General features: G+C 36.5%; 1 protein-coding gene across 1 annotated transcript; it reads left to right on the top strand.

Moving 5' to 3' along the window:
• The first annotated feature begins 3662 nt into the window (after nt 1-3662).
• On the top strand, nt 3663-10079 carry LOC103962213 (probable beta-D-xylosidase 7). The gene is made up of 6 exons (XM_009374890.2): nt 3663-4091; nt 4286-4597; nt 5115-5284; nt 6111-6208; nt 7605-8369; nt 8945-10079. The coding sequence occupies exons 1-6, from the start codon at nt 3675-3677 to the stop codon at nt 9535-9537; spliced, it is 2355 nt and encodes a 784-aa protein (XP_009373165.2). The 5' UTR covers nt 3663-3674; the 3' UTR covers nt 9538-10079.
• The last annotated feature ends 4092 nt before the right edge of the window (nt 10080-14171 follow it).

Raw genomic sequence — 14171 nt, 5'->3', positions numbered from 1 at the left:
TGATTTTATTACTAGAAATGCATACATAAAAAGCATGATTTTATGACTACGGTTTATGAAACGTTTATTGAGTTATTGGATTTACACTTTATGAAATATCATGCTTTATCGAATTTACGTTGCTGAGATACTTATGAATATGATTTATGATATTATGTTTGAGTTATTGAGCTTCGTTGAAATATATTTTGGAAATATTATGTTCATGATTTTCTGTGCTGGATACTTATACATATGTGCCTTCAGGTGAGTGATGTAGTGTCTTCGAGTGAAAGATATATATATATATATATATATATATGCCTTCGGGCGGGCGATGTAATTACCAATGTGCCGTTCAACAATATGGAGGACATGGTCACCTCAAATGACATACCTAAGCACAAAAGAGGACAATTTAGTAAACCCTAAGAAGACGATTGAATTTGGGAAAACGGACATCGTAATCGGATTCAGGACATCGAAAAACCTAAGGGAGGACCTTGGGTTTCCCCATGTGCCTGCGGCGACCCTTAAAGCCACGTGCCACCTCACACGCTGCCGAAAAGTTGCTTTTGCCGGTGTCGCCATGAACAGAGGTGGAGTAAAGTACCTCCTGGGAGGCGTATGTGCTTCATGCGCCGGCCACTGCTGCACCATGCGCAGCCCCACACGTCTGCGAGTAGAGGCTACTAGCCTTCCTCACAAGGCGTGAGATTTGGCCTATTTCTAGGCAAACTTCCCGAGCTTCGTTCGAGCTCGTTTCTCAACCATTTTCGATGTTTCAAAAGCCAAAATGAAGCTTGACATGATAAAAAGAGATCCATACCAAGTTGGGACCGAGTGGTGGCCAGAGTTGGTGAAAAATGGCTGCAAAGTGGCGGTCCTCGCCAAAAAACTGGGAAAGCTTTCCCCGTGAATTTCCTATGTCCAAACATCACCAAAACTTCTCAAAACTACTTCCAAACATACATAAAGGCACGATCTACAACTTTTGGATAAGGTTAGAGGCTTACCCTCACTAATGCTTGTCTAATATGTCGAAAGTTCCTACAAACTTAGATTTTTCAAATGAGAAGAGATGCACAAAAATAGATGAAATAATCAATTAGTTGATGGATTAGACTAAAGAGAAAAAAACTACGAGAACAAAAGAACTAAAAAGATGAAAATGAAAACTTAAGCAAGCTACATAGATTATTAATGGTGCGTTTATTATACCAGACTATATCGGATTGAACTAGCTTCAGGGATTAAGCTGGACTATCTTAAAATAGACTAAGCTGGACTAAGTTTGTGAAACGTTTAGTGCAATGTCGGACTAAATATGAGGATAATGAAATAGTTATCAGTGTTTGAAAGAAATGGGGGTTTTTGAACTCTCAACTTGGTAAAAGAAACTCATCTAATCTTCAAACTTATTGCAACCACAGTTGGAATCAAACATGCATCCAGAACCCGTAATCTATGGCAAATAAAATTACGATTCTTCCTTAGTTTTATCGACAACTAAACAGCTTGTAAAATATCTAGTGGAGAACAGCACAATCAACATTTCCAAATCTTTATCTTTAATGTAAGAACAACATAAAGCCGAAGAATAAATGTAAAACAAAAAATGACCAAAACAAAAGAACCGATCTTTATCAGCAATTTTTCAAATCCAGAAAACCCAAGTAAAAATAAACCCAAACAATCCAATTTTCCAGCAGATCTTTGAAACTAGACAAATTGTCTTGGATCCCAAAGATCAAAAGAGAGAGTAGTGCTTGGAAAAACCCAAACTGGTCCAATTTCTCTCGTAGATCTTTGCAATTTGTTTTTGCCTTAAAACCTCTGTCTTTGAAACTAGCCTTTGAACCTCAGTTTTCAAACCCAGCTTTCAGGCCATCGTCGTCGACCCTAGCCCTCAGTCGATCGTAATATCAAGTAAACTTTCCTTTTGATAATTGATCCACCGGATCGAGCCCGACCCATCGGTGATGGTAAACAGATTTTGGGATTCAGGTGGTGGATTGGGTTGGCGGTGCAAAGAGATAGAGCAAGGGAAGATCCATGTGGGGAGGGAGTGGGAGTATTTGACGACGAGGTTGTCTAGCGGGAAGAGAACACGATGTGAGTAGACGAAGCAAAGAGCGGTCTTAGCAGTCAGCTTCATTTTGGGAGGACTATCTAAGACCCTTTAGCAAGGTCGATAGTCAGGACAAGTCCCACCTAGTCCCACTAAACTTAGTCCTTGTGATTAACAAACACAACACTACACTAATTTTTAGTCTAGTTTAGTCCAGTGAAGGCTAATGAAGCCAAACAAACACGCCCTAAGTGAATATGAATGTCACTAGACAGTAAAACCAAATGGCGAATATCAAACATTGAATAACCGTCAATACAACATTGCAAGGTCCATATAATGCAAATATAAATAAATAAATAAATAAATAAAAATTCCACAGATTACCAAATAAAAAAATACCCTTACTTGAGTAATTAGGCTGGTCTAAGTTACATGGCCCAAACCTTTTAAATTTGACAAGTTTAAAAGTTTGTTCAACTGATCAACAAATTAGGGTGCATAGGGATGCGGGTTAAATCAACCCAAGTCTGCCCATGCCCAACCCAATTTCAAATCTAATCGAATAGGTTAGAATGAAGAAAAAACCCACCCAAACCCAACTGGACCTCAACCAGATCATTTATTTGGGTTGGGGGTTGATATCTTGCCCACCTATGTCAAACTAAACCCAACTCGATTTTGAGCCTGAATTCGCTCATGCACATATTACCCGTCCCACTTCATATTAATTGTTCAAATTGACTATGTAGTAATAAGATTGGCAAAACCCTATTTAGCACTATAGGAGCAACTGTTCATGGACATTATGGAAAAATCCTTTCCGAATGAGATACATTCATTACATTTATATATGAAAATTTTAGATCCTGTGATATAACGCTTCTTCATATTTTGACTTTTATGAAATTTATTTCTTTGCTATAGCTGATCGATTATACACTTCAATCATATCCTACTTGTACAAATTCTACTAAAAAAAAAAGGTAAAAATCTCTCCATGCTTTTTCTAGAGGTTTGTAGAAAGCTACAATCAATAGGATTTTTCTAATCCCCCATCATATGGATAGTTTTACTTTTACGTTTCTTTTGTTTGAAGCTTTGGTATACGTCTTGTAACTTAATTTCAACTTTGCATGGTTGAAACATTAGAAATATAGTCTCCAAGTTGTTTGTTTAAACTTTTGTGTGGATGATGACATGTAAATGAAATTTTAAATAGTATTGATGTTGTTTGGTTCAAATTTTGAAAAATCATGCAAAATAAGATGTTATGAGATTGAACTCGATAAAGTTGAGTAAACCCACACCAACTTGTATAAACCCGAACCTGACTAAATCCCGCATGAACCTGAACTCAACTCAAACCCAAATTATAAAGGTTAAGTTAAAATTGGGTTGACCATCTAACCCACCCAAACCACTCATGTTGCACCCCGCATGACTAGCCACCAAGAGGGATTGTCAAACCAACAGTCCATTTTTCAACCAAAAAAAAAAAAGAGTGGGTTCAGTCATGAGTGAAAGAAACCTTTTTTGTCCATGCCCAGCTGCTGCCCTATAAACTCTAGTCTCTTTCAGTCCATCTGCATTCAGTTCTCCATCTAACCAAACCACTCACACAATGAAACTCCATTCGCACACTCCTCCTCCCTCAGCCCTTATCTTCTTCTTCACCACCGCCCTCCTCCTCCTCTGCCCTACCGAGTCAAGTCAGCCTCCATATTCCTGTGACTCGTCCCCACCCTCAACCAGCTCCTACCCTTTTTGCAAAACGACCCTCCCCATCTACAAAAGAGTCCGGGACCTCGTCTCCCGCCTCACATTTGACGAGAAAATCTCCCAACTCGTCAACTCAGCCCCTCCGATTCCCCGACTAGGCATCCCGAGTTACGAGTGGTGGTCTGAGGCTTTACATGGCGTCGCGGACGTCGGCAAAGGTATTAAACTTTACCCCACCATTAACAACGCCACAAGCTTCCCTCAAGTCATCCTCACCGCGGCTTCTTTCAACGACCATCTCTGGTACCGCATTGGCCAGGTGAGTCCAACTCACAGAGTAAAAAAAAAAAAACCCCATCTCGGCTTCGATCAGTTACCATTTTTGGTCGAAATAATTACAACCCATTACGTTTTTTTTGGTGGCAGATCAAAACCCAAATGGTAGTTATTGTGTTATTGTTAAAATCATTCAAATATAAATACAGTTGTGTTTTGTTTCCTTCCATTTTTTAGGTGATTGGGACTGAAGCTCGAGCAGTGTACAATGCCGGACAAGCAACAGGGATGACATTTTGGGCACCAAATATCAACATTTTCAGAGACCCGAGATGGGGGAGAGGGCAAGAGACACCTGGCGAAGATCCAACGGTCGCCGGAAGATACGCGGTGTCGTATGTGAGAGGGGTTCAGGGCTACTCGTTTTTTGAAGGGAAGCATAAACTTGGTGCTGGTGGTCGTCTTCAAGCTTCAGCTTGCTGCAAGCATTTCACAGCTTATGATTTGGACAATTGGAACAATGTCACTCGTTTTCGCTTCGATGCTCGTGTGAGTTCTTCTCGTTTTATTTTTTGTTTTTTGTTTTTTGTTTTTTTTGTTTTTTTTTTTTTTCATCTATTACAAAAATGTTTTGGAATTTGGAAGGGTATAAAAATGTTCGGATAATAGGGAAATTAAATTTGTAGACAAATTTTATTAAACTAAATGACATGAAAATTGATGATTGAGTTATTACTTCAACATTAATTAATGTGCTTATTTTTTATTAGTGATACATTATTTAATTTGTAAATTGAATCTACACATTTAATCTACCTAGCATTATTGGATTTTGAATGAAAACATAGATGGAAGGCTTTCCATCATATCTTATCTTGGTGTCATGTTCTTGGATAAAATAATGATGAAAAATGAATTTAAGTTCTGCACTTTTTTTTAATGCATTCTTTTCTCCATTTAAATTGAATAAATGAAAGGAAAATTGACTTAACTAGTAAATGTTCTTTTTATTGTACTTTTCTTAGATTTGTAGACTTGTATAACGTTATGTGTTTGTTGCATGCAGGTAACACAGCAAGACCTAGCAGACACATACCACCCTCCGTTCCAAAAATGCGTGCAGGAAGGCCAAGCCAGCGGCATAATGTGTGCCTATAACCGCGTCAATGGGGTTCCAAGCTGTGCAGATTATAATCTCCTCACCAAGGTTGCAAGAGGACAATGGGACTTTCATGGGTACTTAACTATCACTATAAACTGCCATTTAATACTACGGTCTAGTAATATTTTTTTTTCACTTGTAAATAAAAAGTCTTAGGTTCGATTTTCGTTAAAGACGAATTTGAACCACATTATTGCTATCGCATTGTGAGGTTAAGCCCACCCCCATCTTATTATTGTAAATAATGCCGTTTGTTAAAAAAACTATCACTACAAACTCATTTTTTAATCACCCGTTTCCTTTAACTATAACCTTTTTGCACTCTTTTCCTTTAATTATGAACTTTTTCCGTCAATTATTGTTGGGATATATATGCTAATACAGTAGTCGTTCATGTAATAGTGGACAACTGTGAGTGGTTGATTGGTAGATTATAAATTGTAAGGCACGATTTAATCAATCGTCGATAATTGTGTCTATGTGAATGTGACAGTGAGTCAGTTAATGACGAATCTCATATAATGTGTCTGGTCATTAGGGTTTTAGATGACTAATAGCTAAACTTTCATAACCATAATTTGAGGTCAGAGATTTGGTAGAAATGGTTTGCCAAATATATGAAGATCCATGGTGCTAATTTTAGCATGAATTAACGAAATGCTAATAGAACCAAAATCATAATAAAAGATTCATATTCATTGACATTTAATACTACGGTTTAGTGATATTCATCTTCATTTGTATTAGTAAGAGGTTTTATATTCGATTATCACCAAAGATAAATTTGAACCACATTATTACTAGCCCGTTCTGAGATTTATCTGACTTTTCCATTCTTTTAGGGCAAATAATACCGTTTTTATCAAATTGATTTATTGACCTAATTGGGGAAATCATCAGGTACATCACGTCGGACTGCGATGCTGTGTCCATCATCCACGATATGCAAGGATATGCTAAAAAGCCCGAGGATGCAGTCGCAGATGTCCTCAAAGCAGGTATGGTGGGACCAATCCCCTTATCAATTATCCATTCCTTTTGTCTATTTGTTGGGTAATTGTGCAATCTATTCCTGGCTGTCATGGCCCATTTATGAACTCACATGGGCCCAACCACTTAAATCCCCTTTTTGTGGTTTTTTTTCCTTGAAAGTTTTAACGAAAAGTCTACGGTACTGTTTACTTTAACGAAAAATCATATTTTTACACTAAAAAGTCAATCTTAGTACTATTCATTTTATCCTTTATTTTATCTTTATTATTAAAACTCAAAGTTTTTAAACCATTTTCATTAGTTTTCCTTTTTTTCTTTTTCAAAATTTTCCATTGTCTACTTAGAACAAATCCAAATCTTATATCGATAATTGCTTAGGTAATTGAATAATAGGCGATTATTAACTTACTGAATAGTAATTGTCTGAGTATATTTCACCATCCCGTAAATGAATTGTCTAAGCAATTGACATTAAAAAGTTATTATAAAAAGATAATAACAAAGGGAAGTGTTATTGACACTCCATAAATCTTATTCTACACTTCTCACAAATATATTTTTCTTTCCAAATATAGAAAGTGTGGCGTGCATAATGAGATTTTTGGAGTGCTAATAACAATTCCCATAACAAAAAGATAATATTATGTTTAATCTCGAATAGAATTTTTAACTAGTTTTGTCACACCACATGTCACTATCCGAAATTACAACTTTTGTCAATAGATTTTCAATTAGATTTTTAACTAATCTCGTAGCTTTAAGTGATCCTATAAGAATTTCTGTATTTAAAAAAAAATTAATTTCTTTTTCTAATTGAATTAAAACCGTCGGATTACATTTTTTTTTTTTTTTTTGCAATGAACTGTCGGATTATATATATATGTATATATATAATTTTTTTTTTTTTTTTTTTTGCAATCCCAACAATCTAGATTGTGTCACGTGGGCACAACGGATAGATTCACATTTTTTTTGAATTTTTAACCTAAAAATATTGGCTAAATCGGAATGGTTATATGATATAGCCGTTACAAATCTAACGGCCTATATCGCACTTGGCCTGATCAACCGGCCATCCCGCGTCGACAGGCACGCCCCTCGCCGTTGGGTTTAGTAATATTTGTTCGACCTATAATGCAAACTGTCTAAAGCCAAGGAATAAACAGGAAAAAGAATCTTGGATTATGGAGTCTAATTAGTCAAAATTTGATACATTAGGCCTATAATAACATCCGAGATACGTACAAAATAAACCCAGTTGAAAACTTATAATCAAAATGAACTAGAGAGACACTGAAGAGACAACGATCTTATTTTGCGACGTTTTGAATATTAATCCAAGTTTGATTAAGAAACATAAAAAAGAGAGCTCTAATTCGATATTTTATACAAATGTTGCAGGCATGGATGTGAACTGTGGATCCTACTTGAAGGATCACATTAAATCAGCAGTGGAGCAGAAAAAGCTAAATGTATCAAAAATAGACAGAGCACTCCACAACCTCTTCTCAGTGAGGATGAGGCTTGGCCTGTTTGATGGAAATCCACTGAAACAACCCTATGGAACCATTGGTCCAGACCAAGTGTGCTCCAAACTGCACCAGGCTTTAGCCCTAGAAGCTGCTCGGGATGGAATAGTGCTTTTGAAAAACTCTGGCAGGCTTCTCCCACTCCCAAAAGCAAAAGCCATTTCACTGGCTGTCATTGGTCCCCTTGCTAATGCTTCAGAAGCACTTCTGGGAAACTACCATGGTCCTCCATGCAAATCCGTCACCCCATTAGAAGCACTTGAGGACTATGCTAAAGACATAATCTCTCACCCGGGTTGTGATTCGGTTCAGTGTCCCCAAGCTGCTTTTGATGAAGCTGTTGGAACGGCAAAAGAAGCAGATTATTTGGTTTTGATTGTGGGATTGGACCAAAGTCAAGAGAGAGAGGGACATGATAGATTGCACTTGGAATTGCCTGGGAAGCAGCAGCAGCTAATTACCAGTGTGGCTAAAGTTGCTAAGAAACCTGTTGTTCTTGTGATTCTTAGTGGCGGTCCTGTTGACATTTCTTTTGCTAAATTTGACAAAAAAGTTGGAAGCATCTTGTGGGCTGGATATCCGGGTGAAGCTGGTGGAATTGCCCTTGCTGAAATCATCTTTGGTGATCACAACCCAGGTAAAATTTGATGTCACTGCTTAAAACGAATTGACAAAGTTCGGCAGTGTTTGTTTATTTAATACAATTGACAATCAGATACCATGACATGTAAGGTTGGGTTAATCTTGCACTCAAAATGTTTGACTTAGAAGAACCATTTGAGACAAAATGTATGGTAGAGTTAATCTTGCACACAAAATGTTTGACAAAGTTCGATAGCATCTTATTTTGGCTTAGAAGAACCATTTGACACAAAATGTATGGTAGAGTTAATCTTGCACACAACAAAATGTTTGACAAAGTTCGATAGCATCTTATTTTGGTTTAGAAGAACCATTTGACACAAAATGTATGGTAGAGTTAATCTTGCACACAAAATGTTTGACAAAGTTTGATAGCATCTTATTTTGGCTTAGAAGAACCGTTTGACAAAATTTGGTACCATTTTCTAGCTACGTGATATGTTGTTAGACTATTAATATGGATCACTACTTAACACAAAATGATTTGATTAACAGTCGGATAACCTAACATGTTAGTTACAGATAATTTTACTAACAAAAAGTTTTACTTATTTAATGTTTCCTGTGCAGGTGGAAGATTGCCAATGGCTTGGTACACACAAGATTATGTCAAAATGCCAATGACGGATATGAGAATTAGGCCTCACCCAAAAACAGGCTACCTTGGTCGCACTTACAGATTCTACGCAGGCAGAAAACTTTTTGACTTTGGTTATGGCCTCAGCTACTCAAACTATGTTCATGAGTTTGCCTCTGCAGAATCCCAGAACAAGCTCTACTTAAATGAATCATCAATTAGTCCCACAGCTAAGTCATCGGACTCCGGCAGGTACCAGTTAGTCCAAGACCTAGGTGAAGAATTCTGTGAGAAAAAGAAGTTACCGGTCAGAGTTGGGGTTCAAAATCATGGCGAGATGGCCGGGAAGCACCCAGTCCTGCTTTTTGTGGGTGAGAAGAATCCCAAAAATGGAAGGCCAATGAAGCAGTTGGTTGGATTCCAGAGTGTGATATTGAATGCTGGGGAAAGAGCTGAAGTTGAGTTTGTTTTGAGCCCTTGTGAGCACTTGAGCCATCCAAATGAGGAAGGTTTGATGGTGGTTGAAGAAGGTTCTTATTTCTTGGGTGTTGGAGATGTAGAGTACCCTCTTGATATCATAGTCTGATATATAAACTAAGGGTTCTTCTTGCAACAGCCATATTCGTTGGTTGCGAAATTATGAATGCAAATCTTAAATATGGAAGAGCCAACTTTTAGCTGTTTCTGGTCGTCTTGTGTTCCTTCGTTGCTACCGTCAAATCAACACTATAATTTTCGTGATGGATTCATTTAAGTTTATTCATCAAATGATGTGGTTATATACAATGTCGATGTTTTATTAAAACTGGACAAAATTACAAACTTATGTCTTTGACAATATATAATGATCAAGGCTGAACCGATATTTTGAAACATGCGTTGACTCCTATGGTTACCAACTAATGGAGGAGCAGCTGCGTTTGATTTCTTATGATTCCGTGCTCTTTTATTTTTATTCCTATGATTTTTTTATGTTTTAAAGGTGAGCATGTGTGTTAGCTGAATATTAAACCGGGTGTCACTAACCTGATGTAATTAAGAACACGCGTATCTAAATAGAAAATCGGGAATATATTTACTAACGACCCTCGTGATGATGATATTTATTATCCTATTTATCATCATATGATTAGTTTAAATTTCGAGATCGGTGTAGTGGATAAACACAAATCTCAAAATTTAAACTCTTCCAATAGTAATAAATATAGTAGTGAACAAAAATGCACCCTAGAAAAATCCTGGTTCTAATAATTGAGAAAGAAACACCTAGCATTAGACCTTTTATTTATTTTTTATTTTTTTGACAAACGATAACATTAGGGGTTCAATTGTTACTTATTAGTTGTTACTTGTTACAAGTTGACGATAACGCATACAAGAGTTTATTGACATTATTGCTAACATGACAAGTTTTCTTCTTTTTGGGTCACTTTAACTTTTCTTTTTTTTGGTAGAAAAATAGATTCCATTCCGTTGATAAACAGGTGCCAGATATAAAGATTTAGACTAAATTCAAGCACTCCAAACTGAGGAGGGTTCTAGTAATTTGACAATTATCAACTAATAAAGAAACAGATTACATAGAACCAGTTTGCACTATAAAATTTTGAAAAGAAATTCCCTCACTAGAAGTCCAAAACGAATCGACCTGCCACAAACATGAATGATCAGTACCACTGGAGACCAAGATAGCAGAAAGCAAGACTGATCTGACCAAAATATCCGACCAAAAGACGCCCGGGAGGTAAACTCCTTATTTACGAGTTGCTAAGAACCTCTCAGATCGGACGTGAAGGCTGTTTGGGTTTGTTTTCTGGCAGACAACTCTCGAAGGAAGACGAAGGGGGTATTCGACAACTTAACAATTTGGAGTACGCATATTTTCATTAGACAACTTAAACCGGATCATACAATACCAAACTGTTTCGGTTTAGTAGAGACTACAGTACCATTTCGGAATCAATGTAGTTTGAGCCAAAAATGTGAAGGCTCTAATTTAATTAGATATATGATTATATAAATCCTAGTAGATTATGTATAGAAAGAGACGGCTACTACACGAGCATCCACCGTGGCCCCTTATCCCCTTGGCCTACCTGTAAAGAATTGCTTCGAGAGGAAGAGACTGGAGGAGAGCTACGCCTGAATTAAAAGGAGAAGAAGACCTTGAATTTTGCTGCTCAAAAGTGTGACGAAGGTCGACGAATGTAGTAAGAGAGCCGTTGATGATTGCCGTGTTGGACATCCGATATTTGAAACCAAGGCCTCGAAGAACAACAAGAACAAGATCTTTGTCCGCGACCGGCTGATTGATGGAAGCAAGTTTATTTGCAATGGACTTGACATGTTGCAGGTAAACATCAAGAGATTGGGAGCCTTTGGACATGGCAAGAAGTTGGAAGTGGAGGCTGGCCTCGCTAGAAAGAGAACTCTTAAGAAAAATGAGTGAAGACACTTCCAGGCATCCTGCGCAGTATCATGGCGAATGGTGTGATGTAAAATGGATTCTGAGATCGCACTGGTAAGGTAAAGGTAACAAAAGGATAAAAAGGGAAAACCAAGACCGATAAGGGACTGGGAAGCGTTGGTGAGACAAACCCTAGGACTTAGGCAGATACCATGTAAAAATATTATTCCTTGATCACATCGTTACTGTAGCTTGCTACCAATTATCTCGATTTAAAAAAAAAAGGATACATGTATTTATGGTACAAATGGAAATGAATAATTATATTCATAAGACTTGACCCTTGCTATGTCTAATTCAAGTTCATCGTATTTGACTTACAGTATAAAAAATACATAAATTAAAGAGAAGAATCCGGAGATGATTAACAATGGATCATATATTACTCTTACTTTGAGACCTCTATGAGACGAATTAGTTGTCTATATCTTGAACCATGCACTTTAGTAATTTATTATCTTTTCTTTTTTGGTATTTTTTAAGCTTGTGGTGTGGATATTGCATATGCAAGGAAAAGAATATATATTCATGCCAACCTAATGATAAACCAACTAAAATAATATAGATATGGTTTGCAAAGGCAACTGAGAAAAAAAGATGCAATTGTTTTACCCAAAAAAAGACGAAGATGCAATTCCAGCAGCCTATGGAGAGGACAAATATGAGGTTATGCTTTAGTCTGAATGCAAGCAAACATTGTTTTGTAGCCACCAATATTGTTTGGATATTTAGGATTGAATTCGATTAGATTACTCAATATATTCAGTGAATGTTTAATAAGTAAACAAATGTCAACTTGCAGATTTTGTCCATATTGAAGATATAAATTACATAGTTATGAGAGAAACTTACTATTCTATTTCTCACAAAAATGGTAGGATGGGAGGGAAAACTTTTCTTCATGACTATCACATTTTCTTCTTTCAACCTGAACAAAATATGCAATTTAACATTAATTTTTGATTTTACATTCGTTGAATCTAATGATCTATCCAACTCCTAGATACCAAACAAGATCTAAAGATCTAGGTATATGGTTAGACAATATATAGGACACCCTTATTTAGACAACATTGTTGGAATTGTAACATTTTATTCTTTCTATAATTTGTAAGTAGTATACAGCCAAAGTGTCTGGTTCTCATTGAAAAAATTATCTGCAAGAGGTCATTTCATCAGCTTATTGTCAAAGTGGAATGTTCTATGAACAGTTATTCAAGTACCCATTAAAGTTTGGCTAAACTGCATATTTTATTCACAAGTCCTTACCTTTTTTATATCGACTCGACGTACTTATATTTTCACAAATATAGTTGAAGCTGCCGAACTTGGTTCATAAGATCCTGAACTTAGTATTGATTTGCATAATCTTGTTTTCGAGTTATAGAACCCTAGGCTGAGAATGTTCCTTCCTCGGCTAAAGTCTGTCAGTGTAGTAGTCAGCAACACATTTCACATAACCACATTCATCTTATTCGCCCAATCAAGCTTGGCAGCGAGTTGGCATGCCCACATCAGCAATCAACCACTGAAGAACATAATTAGCTCATTAGTTACTTGGCTTGCACGCCACTTAGGCATTCTAATTTTTAGGGTCGACGCAAGCACATAAGGAAAAATCAAATGTCTCATCGAATCAATGAGCTAGATAAGTATATATCTTTTTCTTGAGTGATTATGGAGTTAGTGAGTGATGATTGCCTTTCTATTAAGGAGGTTTTCGAGTTCGAGAGTACAGTTTCTCAATATATTCTCTGAATTTCTCATCATATATTTGTGTTGACATGTCATTAACAACAATATATCAAAATAATAAGAAAATCACCCACCAACTTTTGATTCAATGCAAATCAATAAAATTTTGTAACCTAAAAAGAAAAGCAAAACCAATTTTTTTCTCTTGAAAGTCAACATCATCTAACAATAGCTTTGACAACATTAAAATTTCAATGACATACACGTTAGAGTTTTGGTCACTACCAAAATAAATGAAAATCTAAACATCCTCAACGAATGCCATCATGAAATGTAAGGCTATAATAGTTTTTCAAAATAGACTTTTTCTCCTAATTTAGATTCTTTCCATAATTTCTTACTTCCATAATTAAAATATAAGTAATATTTTATGGCCTTGGGCCTCTAGTCATGATTCATGGCATTTTACACACGTTATCAAGTGAACTTTAAGTAATTAACAACAAACGAAGAATATAGAAGAATAGGGTTGAGATCATTTTATCGTATATGTTTATCTGTTATTCTGTAGTTAAAAAATATTTAAAATTTTTTTATTTATATTAAACAAAAAAAATATTTGACGAAAACTAACTGTATGATATACAATAAAAGAATATAATGAAATAATCCTTGTAATTTTCATAAAAAAAAATGTGGAGAAAGGGTCCTCGTCCAAAATACACGAGGTGGTTTTCTTTTTCTAATTTCAACTAAAATTTAAAACAGTGACCACATGCCCCACGCGCCTCGGGTTTGCGTGCCCCAAACGCAATGCCACAGTGTTGTTGTATCATGGTACTGTGTTCTCCCTCCGCTTTGAAAGCACGTGAGATCGTACCCACTCCTTTGTCCAAATGACGTTTCTACCCTAAGCATTTCGAAAATATTACACCCGTTCCAAGCGCCACCACTAAAAAGAAAAACCCGCATAAAATCCAATTAAGGAATCATTGATCGATCAGAAATCCCGTCCGTACACGTGGCAGTTTAGTGGGCCCAGGGCCGAACCCGAGAGA

Source organism: the organism of the source record quoted next, unplaced genomic scaffold (assembly GCF_019419815.1).
Source record: "Pyrus x bretschneideri cultivar Hongxiangsu unplaced genomic scaffold, Pyrus_bretschneideri_v1 Contig17, whole genome shotgun sequence".
NCBI classification, from domain to species: Eukaryota; Viridiplantae; Streptophyta; class Magnoliopsida; order Rosales; family Rosaceae; genus Pyrus; species Pyrus x bretschneideri.
This window is presented reverse-complemented; position numbering and strand designations above follow the sequence as displayed.

Bases quoted from the DNA above. Each gene is read 5' to 3' on its own strand.
- LOC103962213 (XM_009374890.2), top strand. From the start codon at position 3,675: ATGAAACTCCATTCGCACACTCCTCCTCCCTCAGCCCTTATCTTCTTC. The intron at 4,092-4,285 runs GTGAGTCCAACT...TCCATTTTTTAG, and splicing joins TCTGGTACCGCATTGGCCAG to GTGATTGGGACTGAAGCTCG. The intron at 6,209-7,604 runs GTATGGTGGGAC...CAAATGTTGCAG, and splicing joins CGCAGATGTCCTCAAAGCAG to GCATGGATGTGAACTGTGGA.